Below are 15,867 nucleotides of genomic sequence, written 5' to 3' on the forward strand. Positions count from 1 at the left end.
ATATACACTTCCTTTGTTTATGCTGTTGGATGATCCCAAATCGGAACCCAAACTAATCTCAAGATCACATAGAAGATTTTGGGTCTTAATACCATCTAAAAATCCCACTAATCATTTCGAAATGACTGAAATTCTTCTTTTTTAAAATCTCGAGGTCAATCAACTGAATCACAGTGAACTAGTTCAACTGCTTTATTCATTTTTTCCCGACCATATTATGTTAAAAACTGAGGCAATATTGTTCCTTTTTATTCGCGGTTAAATGTTACAGTGATTCAGGTCTTATATTCAAACCTTTGCCTCAATTATTCGTCCACATATATATATATATATTTTTTATCAACAATTATTCGTCCATATATTTTCCAAAAATCCCATTGAATATATAAAAGTAGCTTTCCGCAAGGACGTGTATGTAATTTGCATAAACGTACGTGACGGTGCATCGCTCCTCATAGTGCGTTTAAGTTGGTACAAATAAAATAAGAGAGCCTATCTGGCCCAATATGGGCCCATTTACTTTTCCTTTTTATTGTCTATTCGAATTATTTAGTTTTCCCGCCTAAAATGTATTATACCCTTCTCCAAATCCCTAATAAAGCCTCGAAAACAAAAAATAATCAAATATTTAATTTCGTTTTTCAATTTCTTCGTCTCTCTCTCTCTCTCTCGCGAGTCACCGGAGGAAGCTGACTGAGTAGAGAAGCGAGTCCCGGTAGATTTATTTCCGTCTGGAAACAGGTGTCAACACACCGAGTTGACCGTAGAGTGGTGGGGAGATGGAGGAAGAAGAGCCAACGGGTGAGTTTCGCGGCGAGTCTCAGCCTGAGCAGAGGAAATCTGGAACTCCGAGGCTTTACATCAAAGAGCTTGTCATGAGGAACTTCAAATCATACGCTGGTGAACAACGCGTCGGACCTTTCCACAAGGTTAGCGTTTATTCGTTTTCCAAAATTGAGTGAAAAGTTAGGCTTTAGGGTTTCGATTAGATCGAATTGGAAGCTGATTAGGGTTGGGTTTTATTTGGGTTTCCTTGAATTTGAGTCTAGTCACCTCGTGAATTACATCATAGCCTCCGTTTCGAACTTCTGCCTTCCGGCTACTCTTGATTGCAGTTGCGAAGTACATGAATTTTATTTGAGCTTATATGTTGTGGATTCAAAAATTAGGGTTACTGAATATCATTTGTCTTGGACTGTCGTAAAAATTCAGAGTTTTTCTGCGGTGGTTGGACCTAATGGGAGTGGAAAGAGCAATGTGATAGATGCAATGCTCTTTGTATTTGGGAAACGAGCTAAGCAGGTGTGTACTCATTCCATTTTATTTTGTTGCTAGTGCTTGCTTTCGATGAGTATTTCTCTTTTTAAATCAGCTCTGTTTGAGTAACCTTATGTTTTTTTTTTTGCTATCAGATGCGGCTCAACAAAGTGTCTGAACTAATTCACAACTCAACCAATCACCAGAACTTGGACAGTGCTGGGGTTTCTGTACAGTTCGAAGAGATTATTGATAAGGTAACGTTGTTCACTGCTTTCCTTTCATCGGAGACCTTGTTATGAGCTATACTGGCTGCTGTCAAAACTTTTACTTAAGGCTGCATAATGTGTTAAATAGTTAACTCTTGATTTTTTTTTTTTTGGTTCAGAGCTTTCGTGGACTTTTCGTATTCTGTTTAAATCTAGCTCTTTAGGAGAAGTTCTGGAGTTAGACCGTTTATGTCTACGTATTTTTAATTGACTTTAGGGAAGTTTTCTGTTAACGTGCATTGATATTCTGAACTAACACAGGAAGATGGCTCCTACGAAACTGTTCCTGGAAGTGATTTCATGATTACCCGGGTTGCATTCCGAGATAATTCTTCCAAGTATTATATCAATGAAAGGTCGAGCAATTTCACTGAAGTTACCAAAAAGTTGAAGGGGAAGGGAGTAGATCTTGACAACAACCGTTTCTTGATTCTTCAGGTTATCACTTTTGAGAAACTGCCTATATATTGTTACATTTTCATGTGTCCCCTACTAATTTTTTTTCTTGAATGTTGACAGGGGGAGGTAGAGCAGATATCACTCATGAAGCCGAAAGCACAAGGTCCCCATGATGAAGGTTTTCTTGAATATCTCGAGGATATTATTGGAACGAATAAATACGTGGAGAAGATAGATGAATTAAATAAGGAGTAAGTGATCCATGCAATCTACAATTTATTTTAAATGACCAAATGATGAGTCCCCAAGAATTGCGTTTGGGGCGCAATTGCAAACTTTCCTGCTTTCTTCTTGTGGACTATGCATATTTGTTATTGGTGAATGGGTTCGTAAATCACAATTCACCAGGCGGAATAGATGTAAGTGGTTCCTGACTTGTTGGATGTTAATTTTATAATTAAAATTGCCTCTCTGAAATCTAGGCTTGAAACCCTCAATGAAAAGCGGTCTGGAGTTGTACAAATGGTGAAACTAGCAGAGAAAGAAAGGGACAATTTAGAGGTTCGTAGACGTCTCCCCTTCTTATATGTCACCTGGTTTGTTGTACTTGTTGTTGAAGTCTTTCTTTTTGGAACAGGGTGTGAAGGATGAAGCAGAGACTTACATGCTGAAAGAGCTATCTTATCTTAAATGGCAAGAAAAGGCTACAAAAATGGCACATGAAGATACTTTAGCTAAAATTACCGAACAGAAAGAGAGCTTGCAGAATTTGGAAAACAGTCTAAAGAATGATCGGTAAGTGCTAGTAAATTTTCTTTGAAATAGCAAAAAAAAATTGATGAAGTCATTTTTGACACATCGTATCATGCTGTTTCAGAGAGAAAATGGATGAGAGTAATAAGGAATTGAAGGAACTAGAGTCTGTGCATGAAAAACATAAGAAGACACAAGAGGTTTGTCTGAAATCCGGATGAGTTATGCGCTCATGCTTATGACTGACGTCCCTAAAATCATTTTGTTTTCTCTTCCGCTGCAATGACCAGGGTCTTGATAATGAACTTCGAGAGTGTAAGGAGAAGTTCAAAGAGTTTGAAAGGCAGGACGTAAAGCACAGGGAGGATTTGAAGCATGTGAAGCAAAAAATCAAGAAATTAGAGGATAAACTTCAAAAGGTTGGTTATAAAAGGATTTACTTGTTTATGTGGTACCTTACCTGTGTTTTTATGCAGGATTCATCCAAAATCAATGATTTGACAAAGGAGTGCGAGGACTCGAGAAATCTTATACCTAAACTTCAGGAAAATATACCAAAGCTGCAGGAGGTCCTGGTAGACGAGGAGAAGGCACTGGAGGAAATCAAAGAGAAAGCTAAAGGTGTGTTTTTCTTCTTATGCCCAATAATGATGACCTTTTTACCTAACCCTGGCAGCTTCTTTAACAACATTGCAGTTAAAAGGACTTGGAATTGGCAACCTGTTAAACAAAATAGTACCCATTATAATGATTAGCTAGTTCTGCTGAATATTTCTGTCAATTTTGTTACAGTTGAAACTGAAGGTTACCGGTCTGAGCTTACAAAAATTCGTGCTGAATTAGAACCTTGGGAAAAAGATCTAATTGTCCACAAGGGAAAGCTGGATGTTGCATCATCCGAAAGTGAGCTCTTGAGCAATAAGGTACCATTTAGTAATAACATTTGCTTCAAGTGAAGAACTTTTTCTTTTCTACATAAGTTGGCTCATCTTCAAAAGAATTTCCTGATTCTTTTAATTAGTTAACTCCATCAGGTTCGTTAAAGAATATTTTTACCATATTTAGATCTTTCTATGCTGGCTGGACCTGTTTTCTATCTGAAGATTTCAATATACTGTTGGATAGCAATTTTTGCATCCTTTGAACATCACTACTTTGTTATTCTAGCATGAAGCTGCTCTGAAGGCCTTCACAGATGCTCAGAAACAGCTCACTGATATATCAGGGAGGAAAGAAGAAAAATCTGCAGCAACTACTTCTATTAAAGCTGATATAGAGAAGAAGAAACTTGAAGCAACGGAAGCTCGAAAAGTCGAAGAGGTATGTACTTTCCTTAGGATTGTATTATTTGCAGATTGGGTTTTGAATTGAGATTATGCTTCTTGACTTCAACAGGAATCACATAGAGAACAAGAAACTCTTATTCCACAAGAGCAGGCAGCCAGAGAAAAAGTCGCTGAACTAAAGTCAGCTATGATTTCTGAGAGGAGTCAGGGTGATGTTTTGAAGGCAGTTTTACGAGCCAAGGAGAACAATCAAATTGAAGGAATATATGGAAGGATGGGGGACTTAGGTGCCATTGATGGTAACTATATTGATTTATATTCTAGTATAAACATTCCGCTGTCATTTGCTATTAGAGAATGTTATTTGCTCCCTGTAGGATGAGATGTGGAATTTTAGTTGAACTTTCTTGCATGTTAAATGGTTTTTAGATGTAAAGTCACAGTTCCATGTCTAGATGATATTAAATGTAATATAACAAAAGCTTTTAATCACTGACATTGGTTGTCCTTGCAGCAAAATACGATGTTGCCGTATCAACTGCTTGCGGTGGCCTTGATTACATTGTTGTGGAAACAACGTCTGCCGCTCAGGCATGTGTCGAGCTGCTGCGGAAGGGAAATCTTGGCGTTGCAACGTTTATGATATTGGTATTGCATACTAATTTCTGTATATATGCCTTCAATCTTTACCCAACTGGTGAATTTTATTTAAAATGCTAACTTACATCAGAAGAATAGTTGTAGAGAGATCTTTAGATCTGTAATATGAGTTGGTCTTAGTAAATTATTATATTTAGTTAGGACGTTACAAGTGTGTTATGGTGGATTTGAATCGGCATATCAAATGCAATATGCAGTGCTCTGAGTAAGTTCTTAAGGGGACCAGATCCAAAGCCTCATATTCTTACGCCTAGTAATTCCTCTTGCAAATAAATAATGAATATTCCTTGTAAAATGTTCGTTTTTTGCAGGAGAAACAAACCAATCATTTACAAAGATTGAAGGAGAGAGTGAAGACACCCGAGGATGTTCCACGCCTCTTTGATCTGATTAGAGTTAAGGATGAGAGGATGAAACTTGCATTCTACGCATCCTTGGGAAACACTGTTGTGGCAAAAGATCTTGATCAGGTATATTATGTTTGCTCATTAAGACTGGCTCAACAACAACATTTATTTACTGGCCTTAATACGGATGAATTCAGCTATGCTTAGCTAATTTAATGAAAAGAAGATGACTAATAACCTCAGAAAATACAAAGTTTCTATGGACCCCAACAACTGAACTATTAGATACAATTTGTTTTGGTTATCAGGCAACACGTATTGCATATGGTGGTAACAGAGAATTTCAAAGGGTCGTTACTCTTGACGGTGCTCTCTTTGAAAAATCTGGAACCATGAGTGGAGGTGGAGGCAAGCCACGTGGAGGAAGAATGGGAACCTCTATCCGAGCCACTGGTGTGTCTGGCGAAGTTGTTGCTAATGCTGAAAACGAGCTCTTCAAAATTGTTGACATGTTAAACCACATCCGTGAAAAGATTGGCAATGCGGTGAGACAATATCGGGCTGCAGAAAACGAAGTCTCTCGCCTCGAGATGGAGCTGGCGAAAAGCCAAAGGGAGGTATTGTCTCCTGTGATCTTATCAGTGTAGCCCTCCCTTGAAATATATGATCAGATTGTCTTAACTGCAATAAAACGTTACTTTCTTCCATCTAATAGATCGAAAGTCTCAACTCAGAGCATAATTACCTGGAGAAACAACTAGCTTCCCTGGAAGCTGCATCTCAGCCAAAGACAGATGAGATAGAGAGGCTTAAAGAGCTCAAGAAAATCATCTCCAAAGAAGAAAAAGAGATTGAAAAACTTGAGAAGGGTTCTAAACAGCTGAAGGAAAAAGTACGTAGCATTAGTTATTCTTTTTTATGTTTTGAAATGCGGCTAATCCTCCGTGTTCCTATCTTTTCATGGTCTAACTAGCCATGTTTAGAAAATCTTGAGTGCGTTGGACTTGGATCATTCAAATGCATAATCCATGGATTTGTTCCATCGTATTATTATTATTATCCTGTATCTAGAACTGAGTAGTGTTTCTTGTTTTAGGCTTTGGAGCTGCAAACCAGCATAGAGAACGCTGGTGGGGAAAATCTGAAAGGACAAAAGGCAAAGGTTGAGAAGATTCAAGCCGTAAGTTTTCTGCTCTTAGCTTGCTGTTAGTGAGCTCACTGTTGAGTGTTCCTAACTTATTTTGCACATGTTTAGGACATTGACAAAAGTAATACAGAGATCAATCGATGTAATGTTCAAATAGAAACACACCAGAAAATGATAAAGAAGTTAACAAAGGGGGTTGAAGACGGGACTCGAGAGAAAGAAAGGCTAGAGGGTGAGAAGGAAAAATTGCTGACGGTTTTCAAATCTATAGAACAGAAAGCATTTGCAATCCAAGAGAAGTATAAAGAAACACAGAAGGTTTTAACTGTCCTTCTCTCTTTTTATCTCCATACTATTTGGATAAGCGTCATAGAGCAGTCCTTTTTGTTGTGCAGTTGATTGATGAACATAAAGACGTGCTGACTGAAGCAAAATCCAATTTTGAGAAGCTGAAAAAGTCTGTGGATGAGTTGAAGGCATCTAGGGTAACAACAACCGAATCCTTTTCTTTCTTGCTGGTTGCAGCTGTGTCACTTAGGGTGCTTTTCATCATCTAATACCTAAGTCGTACACAGGTCGATGCAGAATTCAAAGTTCAAGATATGAAAAAGAAGTACAATGAATTAGAATTGAAAGAGAAGGGCTACAAGAAGAAACTCAACGACTTGCAGATTGCACTCACAAAGCATATGGAACAGTACGTATGCTGAACCCCCCTCCATCCATGATGTCTACCTCGTTTGCATCTCAAATTTGTCATTTCTCCATTGCAGAATTCAGAAAGATCTTGTTGATCCGGATAAGCTTCAAGCAACATTGATGGATAATAATTTGAACGAAGCTTGTGATCTAAAAAAGTCTCTTGAAATGGCTGCCGTACTGGAGGCTCAGCTGAAAGAGCTGAATCCAAATCTTGACTCAATCGCGGAGTAAGAATTTAGTTTGTTTTATATTGTGTAATCCAATCGGTAGATGTTTCACTAGCTTTCTTGATGGTTCGCTCTAATTACTTAAAGGTATCGGAGCAAAGTGGAACTTTACAATGGGCGGGTAGATGAACTTAACTCTGTAACCCAAGAACGTGATGACATAAGGAAGCAGCATGATGAATTGAGAAAGAGAAGGTATTCCCACTTCGAATTGTTCTGCGTATTAAATAATTTTTCCCTTTTGTTATTGGTCTCATGAAGCTAACTTGGATGACTATGAGTTGATTTCAGGTTGGATGAGTTTATGGCAGGATTTAACACAATATCGTTAAAACTGAAAGAAATGTATCAGGTTAGCTTCCTTTTGAACATTGTTGACAACTCCATAAGCTTGGCAAATAATATCCAGAAATGATGAGAAAACTTACAAGTCTATGAGTTATGATGTCTTTCTATGAATTCTGACTTGCTTTGCAAAGCTTACAGCTTGAGCTAAATCGTTTTTGCCTTAGCCTATCTTATACATCTTTATCTATATCCCTAATTAATTTTACAAATATGATGCTGCAGATGATCACTCTCGGAGGTGATGCAGAGCTCGAGCTTGTAGACTCGCTGGACCCTTTCTCAGAAGGTGTGGTTTTCAGTGTGAGACCTCCAAAGAAGAGCTGGAAGAACATTGCAAACTTGTCCGGTGGTGAAAAGGTCGTTGAGAAAACAGACATTCATATCTTAACACTTTATCTCACCAATCTGTCTCTCAACTCTTTTAAATGACTTCTCTCTATCCATTACTTACAGACACTGAGCTCACTCGCACTAGTCTTTGCACTCCATCACTACAAGCCTACACCGCTTTACGTCATGGACGAAATCGACGCCGCTCTCGGTAAGACTTCTATTCCTCAGTTGTAATATTATCTGCAAAACTTAGTTAATCCCTGAATAAGAGTTCGACTCCCTTTTTTTCTCACTAGATTTCAAGAACGTATCAATCGTTGGACACTACGTGAAGGACCGTACTAAAGATGCTCAGTTCATTATCATCAGGTCAGTTCAATCTCTTATTTTATTCCAACAGACATTAATGTTATGTATCAACTATTAAAGTGAAATGTTTTTTTTTGTAACTGGCTTTCATATTAAAATGCTGAAAAAAAGAAAATTATACAAACAAAGAGGTTTTTGAGATCTAATATATGAAAATGGTGCAGTCTGAGGAACAACATGTTTGAGCTAGCAGATAGATTGGTGGGAATCTACAAAACAGATAACTGCACAAAGAGCATTACTATCAACCCTGGAAGCTTTGCAGTTTCTCAGAAAACGCCTGCTTAAGTCTACCAAATGAACAACATCTCTACATGAACCACTTTTGTTGATTTTTGGTGTCTGCATGTATAAACAGGCTCATTGTATTGTAATGGTTTTCTACTGTTTAGTGACTTTCGCTTGAATATTTTCTTTTTGAATGATGGGATTAACATTATCCATGCTATTATATAATCTAAAGGATGTGTATATCAGGCCTACTTGTAGACCAATCTAATAATGGTCAAACCATTTGCATAATTATTGTGTTTTCTAAGAGCACAGATTTTTGGGATCGAGACCAGATGAGGATGACAAATACCATTAATCAGACAATTAGATGCGGGGCATACCAAGTACAAATTGTTTATTTTAAAAAGATTCTTAATAATAGCACAAGTGGCATTTTTTTATAACGTTGAAAAAGTTTGATGAATTTATTTTCCCGAATAAAATCAGCATCACCAAATTAAAGATAGGGAATAGAAGAATGCTCTATTTCATTTTTTTTTTTTTGCTTTTGTTGCTGAATTTATTATGCTGTGGTTTGCTTCTGCTTCTTTGAACAGATGGCTAGACTTTTCAAATAAACATGACAACCAAAAAATATACAATAAAGATACGGAGTTACGATATCACTGAAAAATTCGATTTTGATGTTATCAATGTTTTCTGAAACAAATCTTAAAAGCTGAAATAATTAAAACAAGAAAAAAATTATTGGATGGTTGAGTTGAATCTGTCATGTTCACCTCAATATTTTTCTAAAAAGGTTTTTGAATGATTGAATGTTTTTGTTGTCAACTAAATAATATTATTTGAACTTCTTAAAAACCTGCAAGTAAAAATGATACAAGCTGAATACTGGTAAAGATGATAACGACACACTTGCACACAACTCAATATACAAGCTGAATACTGGTAAAGATGATAACGACACACTTGCACACAACTCAATAATGTCAACAAACAGTAAAACCTCTTTGTGTTTATTCCCAAACTCACAAATTTTTTTATTTTATTTTGCAGCTACAGATAGATCAAAGATAGTGATTTCAACACACAGTCTTCAGGCCGCGGTAAGATCTTCTTCTACAAATTTGACAAACTCTTCCCTTGATCTCCCCTCTGGATTCTTCTTCCATTCAATGAACTTCTTGGAGGCCTCTATGAACTTCTCCATGTGAACCTTCTTCCATTCCTACCAAGTCACAATATCCACAATAAATGTTTGCGCCAAAAACCATTATGCAAGACTTAAAAAGACTAAATCAAGAAGTTAGGAGAAAAAACAAGAATAGTGTTAATGAAATGAACCTCGAAATCCCATTCTCCATACAAATGAGGATCATCCTTGTTAGCCCATACAAAGGTTTCCACTTGCATCTTCTCGGATGTTTCCTGTCATATAAAATGGAGTACTAAAGCTTCAATCTCATGATTATCATCAAAGATCATTATTAGTGACGGTGAAAATGAAACTTACAGTTAATACAACTTCAACAGTCTTCCTGACATACTCATCTCCTTCAATCATATCTAAATTCTCTAGCTGAGCATCTGTTAGTCCAGTTAGTATCTGCACCATTCTTCACCTTTTGAGATCAACAAGTTTGAGAAAGTTAATGAATAAAGAAACAAAGAGGACAGAGAGATTAAATCAAAACCTTTCCGTTGATAAGTCCGTTCTCAGAAGGAGAGATACACGGATGCAAACGCCCTTTGAGCCTATACAGATGACTGCCAAAAACAAAACAAAAAATCAAGAAATAAGATTTAATCAATCTCCAAGCAAAGAAGAGAGATGTAAAGAAAGACTTTACTAGCCCTGGAGTTGAGCGGAGATAGTCACAGGATCGCATTCGAGGATCAAGTTGACGACGGATGGTTCTTGGAAACTGCCGTAGACGAAGACATTGTGCGACGGAGACTGATTAGAACTAGTCATCGTTCTTGAATGGAATCTATGTGTGAGAGAGAGAGAGTTCGTGCTATCTTTCTTTATTTATTCCCTCCCTCTCTTTATCATCGTCAACATCACCTTGCGTAGTAGCGTAGAGTCTTTTGTTTCCGAGTATAATAATCAACAGGTGTTTGGCTGCCAATTATCGGCTTTAATAGAAAGGTTATGTAACATTTAATATCATTTGTTGACTTTTTTGTTGCTTTATCCTCTTAACAATGGTGTGGAGTCCTGTGAAATTTCCCGTCGGTGGAGAATTTGTGCAGTGTAATTACTAATGTAACACGTCCTGACGTCAGTGATGTCACTAGTACACAACGTAACACGGTGAGAACTGAGAAGAGTATAGTCAAAAGTTTTTGAAATGAATTGTTTTTTATGTTTATTATAACACAATATGTCACTTTTTTCTATCGACATACTTTTTTCCAACAGCTTTTTTCTTTCGTAACAAATTAGTTTACATGTAATTAACCAGCTGATCAACCAAACTATTATTTAAGCGGGAATTAACCTCTACCACACATCCCTTATCCAAATTGATGACTCAGATTAAATTTGGCTTTCTTGACAAGACTTATATATGTCTCTTTTCCTACCCATTAGATTTACTTTTACACTTAACGGCCTAGATCTACTATATTGGATAAAACCAAATTCATCATCTCAATTTTTTGTGTTTTTGCTCGGTTGTTCTGAAATCGAAACTTTAAGAAACTTTAATCATTCTTAACTTCATCTCTCGGATTACTGCTGCTTAACGTTCCAGATTAAGAAAATTTTATTAATTTTCTTATTCTTTTTAATTTCATCATCTTTTTCTTCTTAGTTGAGTTTTTTTTCGAAATTCAAGAAAATGACAAACCACTGCCTTTGATAATAGAGATGAGGACAGAGACGATGGCGACAAGGATGAAGACATCGAAGATGAGGTATGAATGTATGATTATAAGATAATATGTAACATGCACAAAAATTTGTCTGGCTCTTGAGATATCAACGGAGCCAAATAGAATAACTAGGAACCATACGGCGGTGCAAATGGTGACATGCCCGTGTATTCGTTTAGAGAGGTAGTGGTGGTAGTCTCTGTGGTAGCCTTTGTTCTTTTTTTTTTTTTTTTTTTTGCTTTATTAGCATTGGAGTGAAGATAGTTAGACCAGCTGCTTTCAAACTAATGACATAGCTGGTGATGGAACAATGACTTTGGTTGTTATTGCGCTAGGTCTCATGATGAAAGTGTAAAAATTTGTAATTTTGAATGTAGATATATGTCCTTGTGAATTATACAAATCATTGATTGGTTGGAATGTGATGTGTAAATTGGACGTCTGTTAAAAGTATTCATAAAAATTTCTGTAAGAAGTATTCAAGTAGATGTTTTGCAATCAGTGTACACATTGTTTTTTTTTAAACCGATGTACATGTTGAGCCAAGATCGTGTACACCTGGACATGTCTAACCAAGATCGTGTACATATCCACGTGGTTACTCAATATACTCATGTACACATTAGTGAAGACATTATTAACCGACGATGTTCATTACTTTGTGGAAAAGTTTGAGTGAACGCGGGTACATGGTTGATTAGAAACTGTGTACAATCAGTAGGCAGTGTACGTAAATGTATCCAGTGTACATGACGCATACTAATGAAGAAGTCCATGGGTACATGTACCGTTTAACAAATGACAAGGGGTGTGATGGCTAATGTAATGAACATATAATAGAATCGAAGAGTGGTTTCGTGGGAAATGGTTTACATTTGTTGTGTAGTATACATACTTGTGTACGTATATTTCTGTGTATCGGTGTACATGTATTTCTGTGTATTGGTGTACATGGTTATGTGTTAAACGGTGTACAATATAACCGATGTGTATTTCTGATTATGTGTACATAAATTTTGGGGACATATTAGTGAAGACATTACTAACTTGTTCATTAATTTGTGTACAAGTTTGGGTGTACTAGAGTACATGGTTGGTTAGAAACTGTGTACAATTAGTGTGAGGTGTATTTAAAATGGCAGGTTTTAACAGTGTACATATGGACAATGAACAATGTTTTAACTGTGTACATATAGACTATGTCTTAATAAGTGTACATGGGGACAAATTGGTACATATGGACATTGTTTTAACATTGTACATATGGACTATGGCTTAATGATTGTACATGGGGACATACCATAGAGTGTACATATGGACAACGTCAAACTACTTTTTTTATCCCTTTTTTGTTTCATCAGTCAAATATTAGAGCTTGTTTGCCCATATTCCCCTTCATGTATCAGAAAATTAGAGCTTGTTTGCCAACATTCCTTTTCATCTATCAAATATTAGATCCTTCTCGCTTCTATCTGATACAAAAAGAAGAGAAACCAAAATAAATAGAATCAACGTGCGGAATTTTTTTAAGCAAAAGAAAAGAGTAAGAAAAGAAAAATCTGAATCAAAGCAGATTCTTACAGGAGTTCATCGGGATAATAAAAAATCTATTGAACATCACTGCTTTCTCTGACACCAAGAAGAGAATGCTTACCAATAACCTTTATTCTCTCAATGTTCTTATATCTTATCATCAGCTTTCTCCTTCTCACGACACCTTTGTCTCATCGACATCTGTTCTGGAATAGATTTTTCCACCGTTCTTTCAGTAAAATCATCGTTCGTTCTCTGCTCCTATTGTAACGTCCTAAGAAACATACTCCTTTAAGAATAGAGTTTGCCCCCGTTCGTTCATTTCCCCCGTTTCTACTCTAAAAAGTTAAAAAAAAAAAAACCTAAGAAACATACTCTTTTAAGATCCAGAAAAAAAATACACCGTCAGAACACTCACTGTTGGCCTTTTCTTTCTCACGCCGGCTCCGTCTCCTCGACATCCTTCTCGGAACAACTATCTCACAATTTCTTTCGTCGGAATTCACCAACGTATCTCGTCTTCTTCGTCGACCTTTGAGTTTCTATTTCTTTCCTCGGTAAAAGTTACGAAAAAGTAATAGAAAATATAATTTTTACACGTCCATCTAATTAGATCTTATTTAAATCTTTTTTTGGGTTCACTGCTGATTTCCAAATTTCAAAAGAAGAACCAAATAAAACCCACCTAACTAAAACACAATCAACTGGTTACGTTTTTTAGAGGGTAAATTGATTCTTTTCACCTAAAAACTATCTAAGTAGCATAAACTGCTCTAGAATGTTATATAAACTGTCTCTGCCTCTGGATGTAAATGGTTCTTGTTTTTTCCGCTTCTATATTGTTGTAATAAATGTAGATAAATGAGATAATTACAGATAGAGATTGTGTCAGAGAGTCTTTGGATTTTGTGTTTAATAAAAATGTGGGCCTGCTTGTAGAGTTTCCATTGGCCACGTCAAATCTGTATATGACTTTTGTTCTTTTGGATACGGACCCAATCTGTTCTGAATAGTATGTGGCCCCAGCTAAAAGTAAAAGACAGAAAAAAAAGAAAGAGAAAAGGTGTGGGAAGAGTTGCACAAAAGAAAAAGGTGTGGGATGATAAATGATACTCCCTTGGTTTTTTAAAGATGAATGTTCTAGGATTTTCACACTTATTAAAAAACCATATTAAAACTTAGTTATTGATGCATAATTTTTTATAACTTTATATTTCTTATATTTTTAAACCAATAGTATTAAAAGAAATGTAATTAATATTTTTGAAACACACAATTTTTCATTATTAGTTGACAAAATATGCTTTGAAAACATGAAAAATACATCTTTTGGAAACAAAATATTTTTCTAGAACATCTATCTTAAAAAAATAGAGGGAGTAAATGATAAAGTGAAAACATTCTTATTTTTTTTTTTCTTAAACTGGATTTTCTTTCTTTTTTTTTCTACTACAATTTTAGATAGTTTAAGGGTATTTACCAGACCAGGTTGTTTTTTTTTTTTAGAAACAGACCAGGTTGATTTGCTGACTTCTTTTTTTTGGACAAAATGATTGATGACATATAATGATTAGAAATGATAAGATATTATGCAAGTCAATGTTCATGTAGTAGAACTTATAATCTTATTGCACATGAAGTGAGAGACCTTTTTATTTTGGAGTAAACGATTAGATATCAAGAAAAGGCAGACAAGGTCTTCACGCCACAGGAGGATCCTCGTGTACAAATTTCTCAAACTCTTCCCTTGTTTTGCCATCTGGATTCTTCTTCCATTCGATGAATTTCTTTGACGCCTCTATGAATTTATCCATGTGAAGCCGCTTCCATTCCTTACCAAATCAAGCCCACAAAAATGTTTTGCTAAAACCGTTAAGCAACCATAATACTTAAAAATATGACTATTTAGATTTTGATGATTAGTGGAAACTTGTGAGCTAATATTACATAATGGTTTCAAACCTCGAAATCCCATTCTCCATACATGTCTGGATCATCCTTGTTGGCCCAAATTAAAGCTTCCACTTCCATCTTCTCGGATGTCTCCTGTATTTATAACTGGTTTGAGCAATCTTTGGATCATTAATTATCATAGTAATGGTGATTAGAGAAATACTTACAGTTAATACAACCTCAACAGTCTTCCTCACGTATTCAGCTCCTTGAATCATATCTAAATTCTTCAACTGAGCTTCTGTTAATCCAGTTAGTACCTAAAATCTCAAAAATAACAGATTGGTTATGAGTGTATTTTAAACCGGAGACAAACAAGTGACAATGTTCATTAGTTCAGAAATTAAATACTCCATCAGTTTCATATTAATTATCATTTTGAACTTGTGCACACGGATTAAAGAAACAATTAATTTTGTATATTTTCTATATAAAAACACAATTAACTATACATCTAACCATATTTCAACCAATAGAAAAATAAATTACTGCATAAAATTAATAAATTTTGTATTGAAAATCGAAAACAATACTTATTTTGTAACGAAAAAATTTCTCTACAAAGACACTTGATACGACAGAGGAAGTATAAAACTACTTAAGCTTTTCTATTTATTTATAAAACTTCTTAAACACCAATAAAACAATTCCTTAAATACAAATAAAACAATTCAATGAATTGAATCTCACTATAGAAAAAAAGCAAATTCTTGTCAACTAGTAGAGATTATGAGCACAAGAATTTCGGTATCAAGAAAAAAATTAAAGAAGATAGAAAGAGATGAAATCAAGACCTTGCCGTTGACTAATCCAGACTCAAATGGAGCAATACAAGGATGCAAACGTCCTTTGAGTCGGTAAAGATGACTGCAAAGAAACAAGAAATCGGATCTGATCAGTCTCCACAAGGTCTAAGCAAAAAGAAAAGAGATGGGATAAGAAAAATAAAGAAAGGTACAAGCCATGGAGTTGAGCGGAGACGATGACAGGAGCGAACTCTAGGATCAAACTCACAACGGCTGGCTCCTGGAAACTGCCGTAGACGAAGACGTTGTACGATGGAGATTGTTCAGAAGTAGCCATCTTCTTTCCTCCGAACTTGTTTTGTTTCAGTTTGTAATCAAGTTGAGTTAGTACTCCCTATCTCTTCATATTTTAATAATATTTTAA

General features: G+C 35.8%; 3 protein-coding genes across 4 annotated transcripts; 1 reads left to right on the forward strand and 2 right to left on the reverse strand.

The window, feature by feature from the left end:
• The first annotated feature begins 617 nt into the window (after positions 1 to 617).
• LOC106411334 (structural maintenance of chromosomes protein 4-like) lies at positions 618 to 8,573 on the forward strand. The gene is made up of 28 exons (XM_013852082.3): positions 618 to 929; positions 1,213 to 1,302; positions 1,413 to 1,514; positions 1,788 to 1,964; positions 2,046 to 2,176; positions 2,408 to 2,486; positions 2,563 to 2,720; positions 2,803 to 2,878; positions 2,969 to 3,097; positions 3,155 to 3,299; positions 3,471 to 3,601; positions 3,846 to 3,998; positions 4,074 to 4,263; positions 4,479 to 4,612; positions 4,936 to 5,094; positions 5,280 to 5,588; positions 5,687 to 5,863; positions 6,068 to 6,151; positions 6,227 to 6,436; positions 6,514 to 6,603; positions 6,694 to 6,815; positions 6,892 to 7,047; positions 7,135 to 7,242; positions 7,339 to 7,399; positions 7,618 to 7,752; positions 7,849 to 7,936; positions 8,025 to 8,097; positions 8,262 to 8,573. Exons 1-28 carry the CDS (start codon positions 780 to 782, stop codon positions 8,383 to 8,385), a joined length of 3,741 nt encoding a protein of 1,246 aa, XP_013707536.2. The 5' UTR covers positions 618 to 779; the 3' UTR covers positions 8,386 to 8,573.
• A 576-nt stretch (positions 8,574 to 9,149) lies between these two features.
• Positions 9,150 to 10,447, reverse strand: LOC106407191 (protein AIG2 A-like). Its single transcript, XM_013848008.3, has 5 exons — positions 10,182 to 10,447; positions 10,026 to 10,098; positions 9,845 to 9,937; positions 9,676 to 9,759; positions 9,150 to 9,559 (listed from the first exon to the last, which is right to left on the reverse strand). Exons 1-5 carry the CDS (start codon positions 10,304 to 10,306, stop codon positions 9,428 to 9,430), a joined length of 507 nt encoding a protein of 168 aa, XP_013703462.1. The 5' UTR covers positions 10,307 to 10,447; the 3' UTR covers positions 9,150 to 9,427.
• A 3,850-nt stretch (positions 10,448 to 14,297) lies between these two features.
• LOC106407105 (protein AIG2 A) lies at positions 14,298 to 15,832 on the reverse strand. Of its 2 annotated transcripts, none has more exons than XM_022705376.2 (5): positions 15,656 to 15,832; positions 15,492 to 15,564; positions 14,865 to 14,957; positions 14,692 to 14,790; positions 14,298 to 14,576 (listed from the first exon to the last, which is right to left on the reverse strand). In XM_022705376.2, exons 1-4 carry the CDS (start codon positions 15,778 to 15,780, stop codon positions 14,701 to 14,703), a joined length of 381 nt encoding a protein of 126 aa, XP_022561097.1. In that variant the 5' UTR covers positions 15,781 to 15,832; the 3' UTR covers positions 14,298 to 14,576; positions 14,692 to 14,700. The 2 variants fall into 2 exon arrangements, with proteins under 2 accessions (XP_022561097.1, XP_013703353.1); XM_013847899.3 differs by having other exon boundaries at positions 14,707 to 14,790; positions 15,656 to 15,831.
• Positions 15,833 to 15,867: the final 35 nt, after the last annotated feature.

Source organism: Brassica napus, chromosome C7 (genome assembly GCF_020379485.1).
Source record: "Brassica napus cultivar Da-Ae chromosome C7, Da-Ae, whole genome shotgun sequence".
Classification (NCBI taxonomy): Eukaryota; Viridiplantae; Streptophyta; class Magnoliopsida; order Brassicales; family Brassicaceae; genus Brassica; species Brassica napus.

Excerpts from the sequence above, each read along its gene's own strand:
- LOC106411334 (XM_013852082.3), top strand. The coding sequence starts at position 780 with ATGGAGGAAGAAGAGCCAACGGGTGAGTTTCGCGGCGAGTCTCAGCCT. Across the intron at positions 3,602-3,845 it reads GTGAGCTCTTGAGCAATAAG|CATGAAGCTGCTCTGAAGGC; the intron begins GTACCATTTAGT and ends TTGTTATTCTAG. Across the intron at positions 4,613-4,935 it reads TTGCAACGTTTATGATATTG|GAGAAACAAACCAATCATTT; the intron begins GTATTGCATACT and ends CGTTTTTTGCAG.
- LOC106407191 (XM_013848008.3), bottom strand. The coding sequence starts at position 10,306 with ATGACTAGTTCTAATCAGTCTCCGTCGCACAATGTCTTCGTCTACGGC. Across the intron at positions 9,938-10,025 it reads ACGGACTTATCAACGGAAAG|ATACTAACTGGACTAACAGA; the intron begins GTTTTGATTTAA and ends AGAATGGTGCAG. Across the intron at positions 9,760-9,844 it reads CTGTTGAAGTTGTATTAACT|GAAACATCCGAGAAGATGCA; the intron begins GTAAGTTTCATT and ends TTTATATGACAG.
- LOC106407105 (XM_013847899.3), bottom strand. The coding sequence starts at position 15,780 with ATGGCTACTTCTGAACAATCTCCATCGTACAACGTCTTCGTCTACGGC. Across the intron at positions 15,565-15,655 it reads TCCGCTCAACTCCATGGCTT|TCATCTTTACCGACTCAAAG; the intron begins GTACCTTTCTTT and ends GTTTCTTTGCAG. Across the intron at positions 14,577-14,706 it reads ATGGAGAATGGGATTTCGAG|GAATGGAAGCGGCTTCACAT; the intron begins GTTTGAAACCAT and ends TGATTTGGTAAG.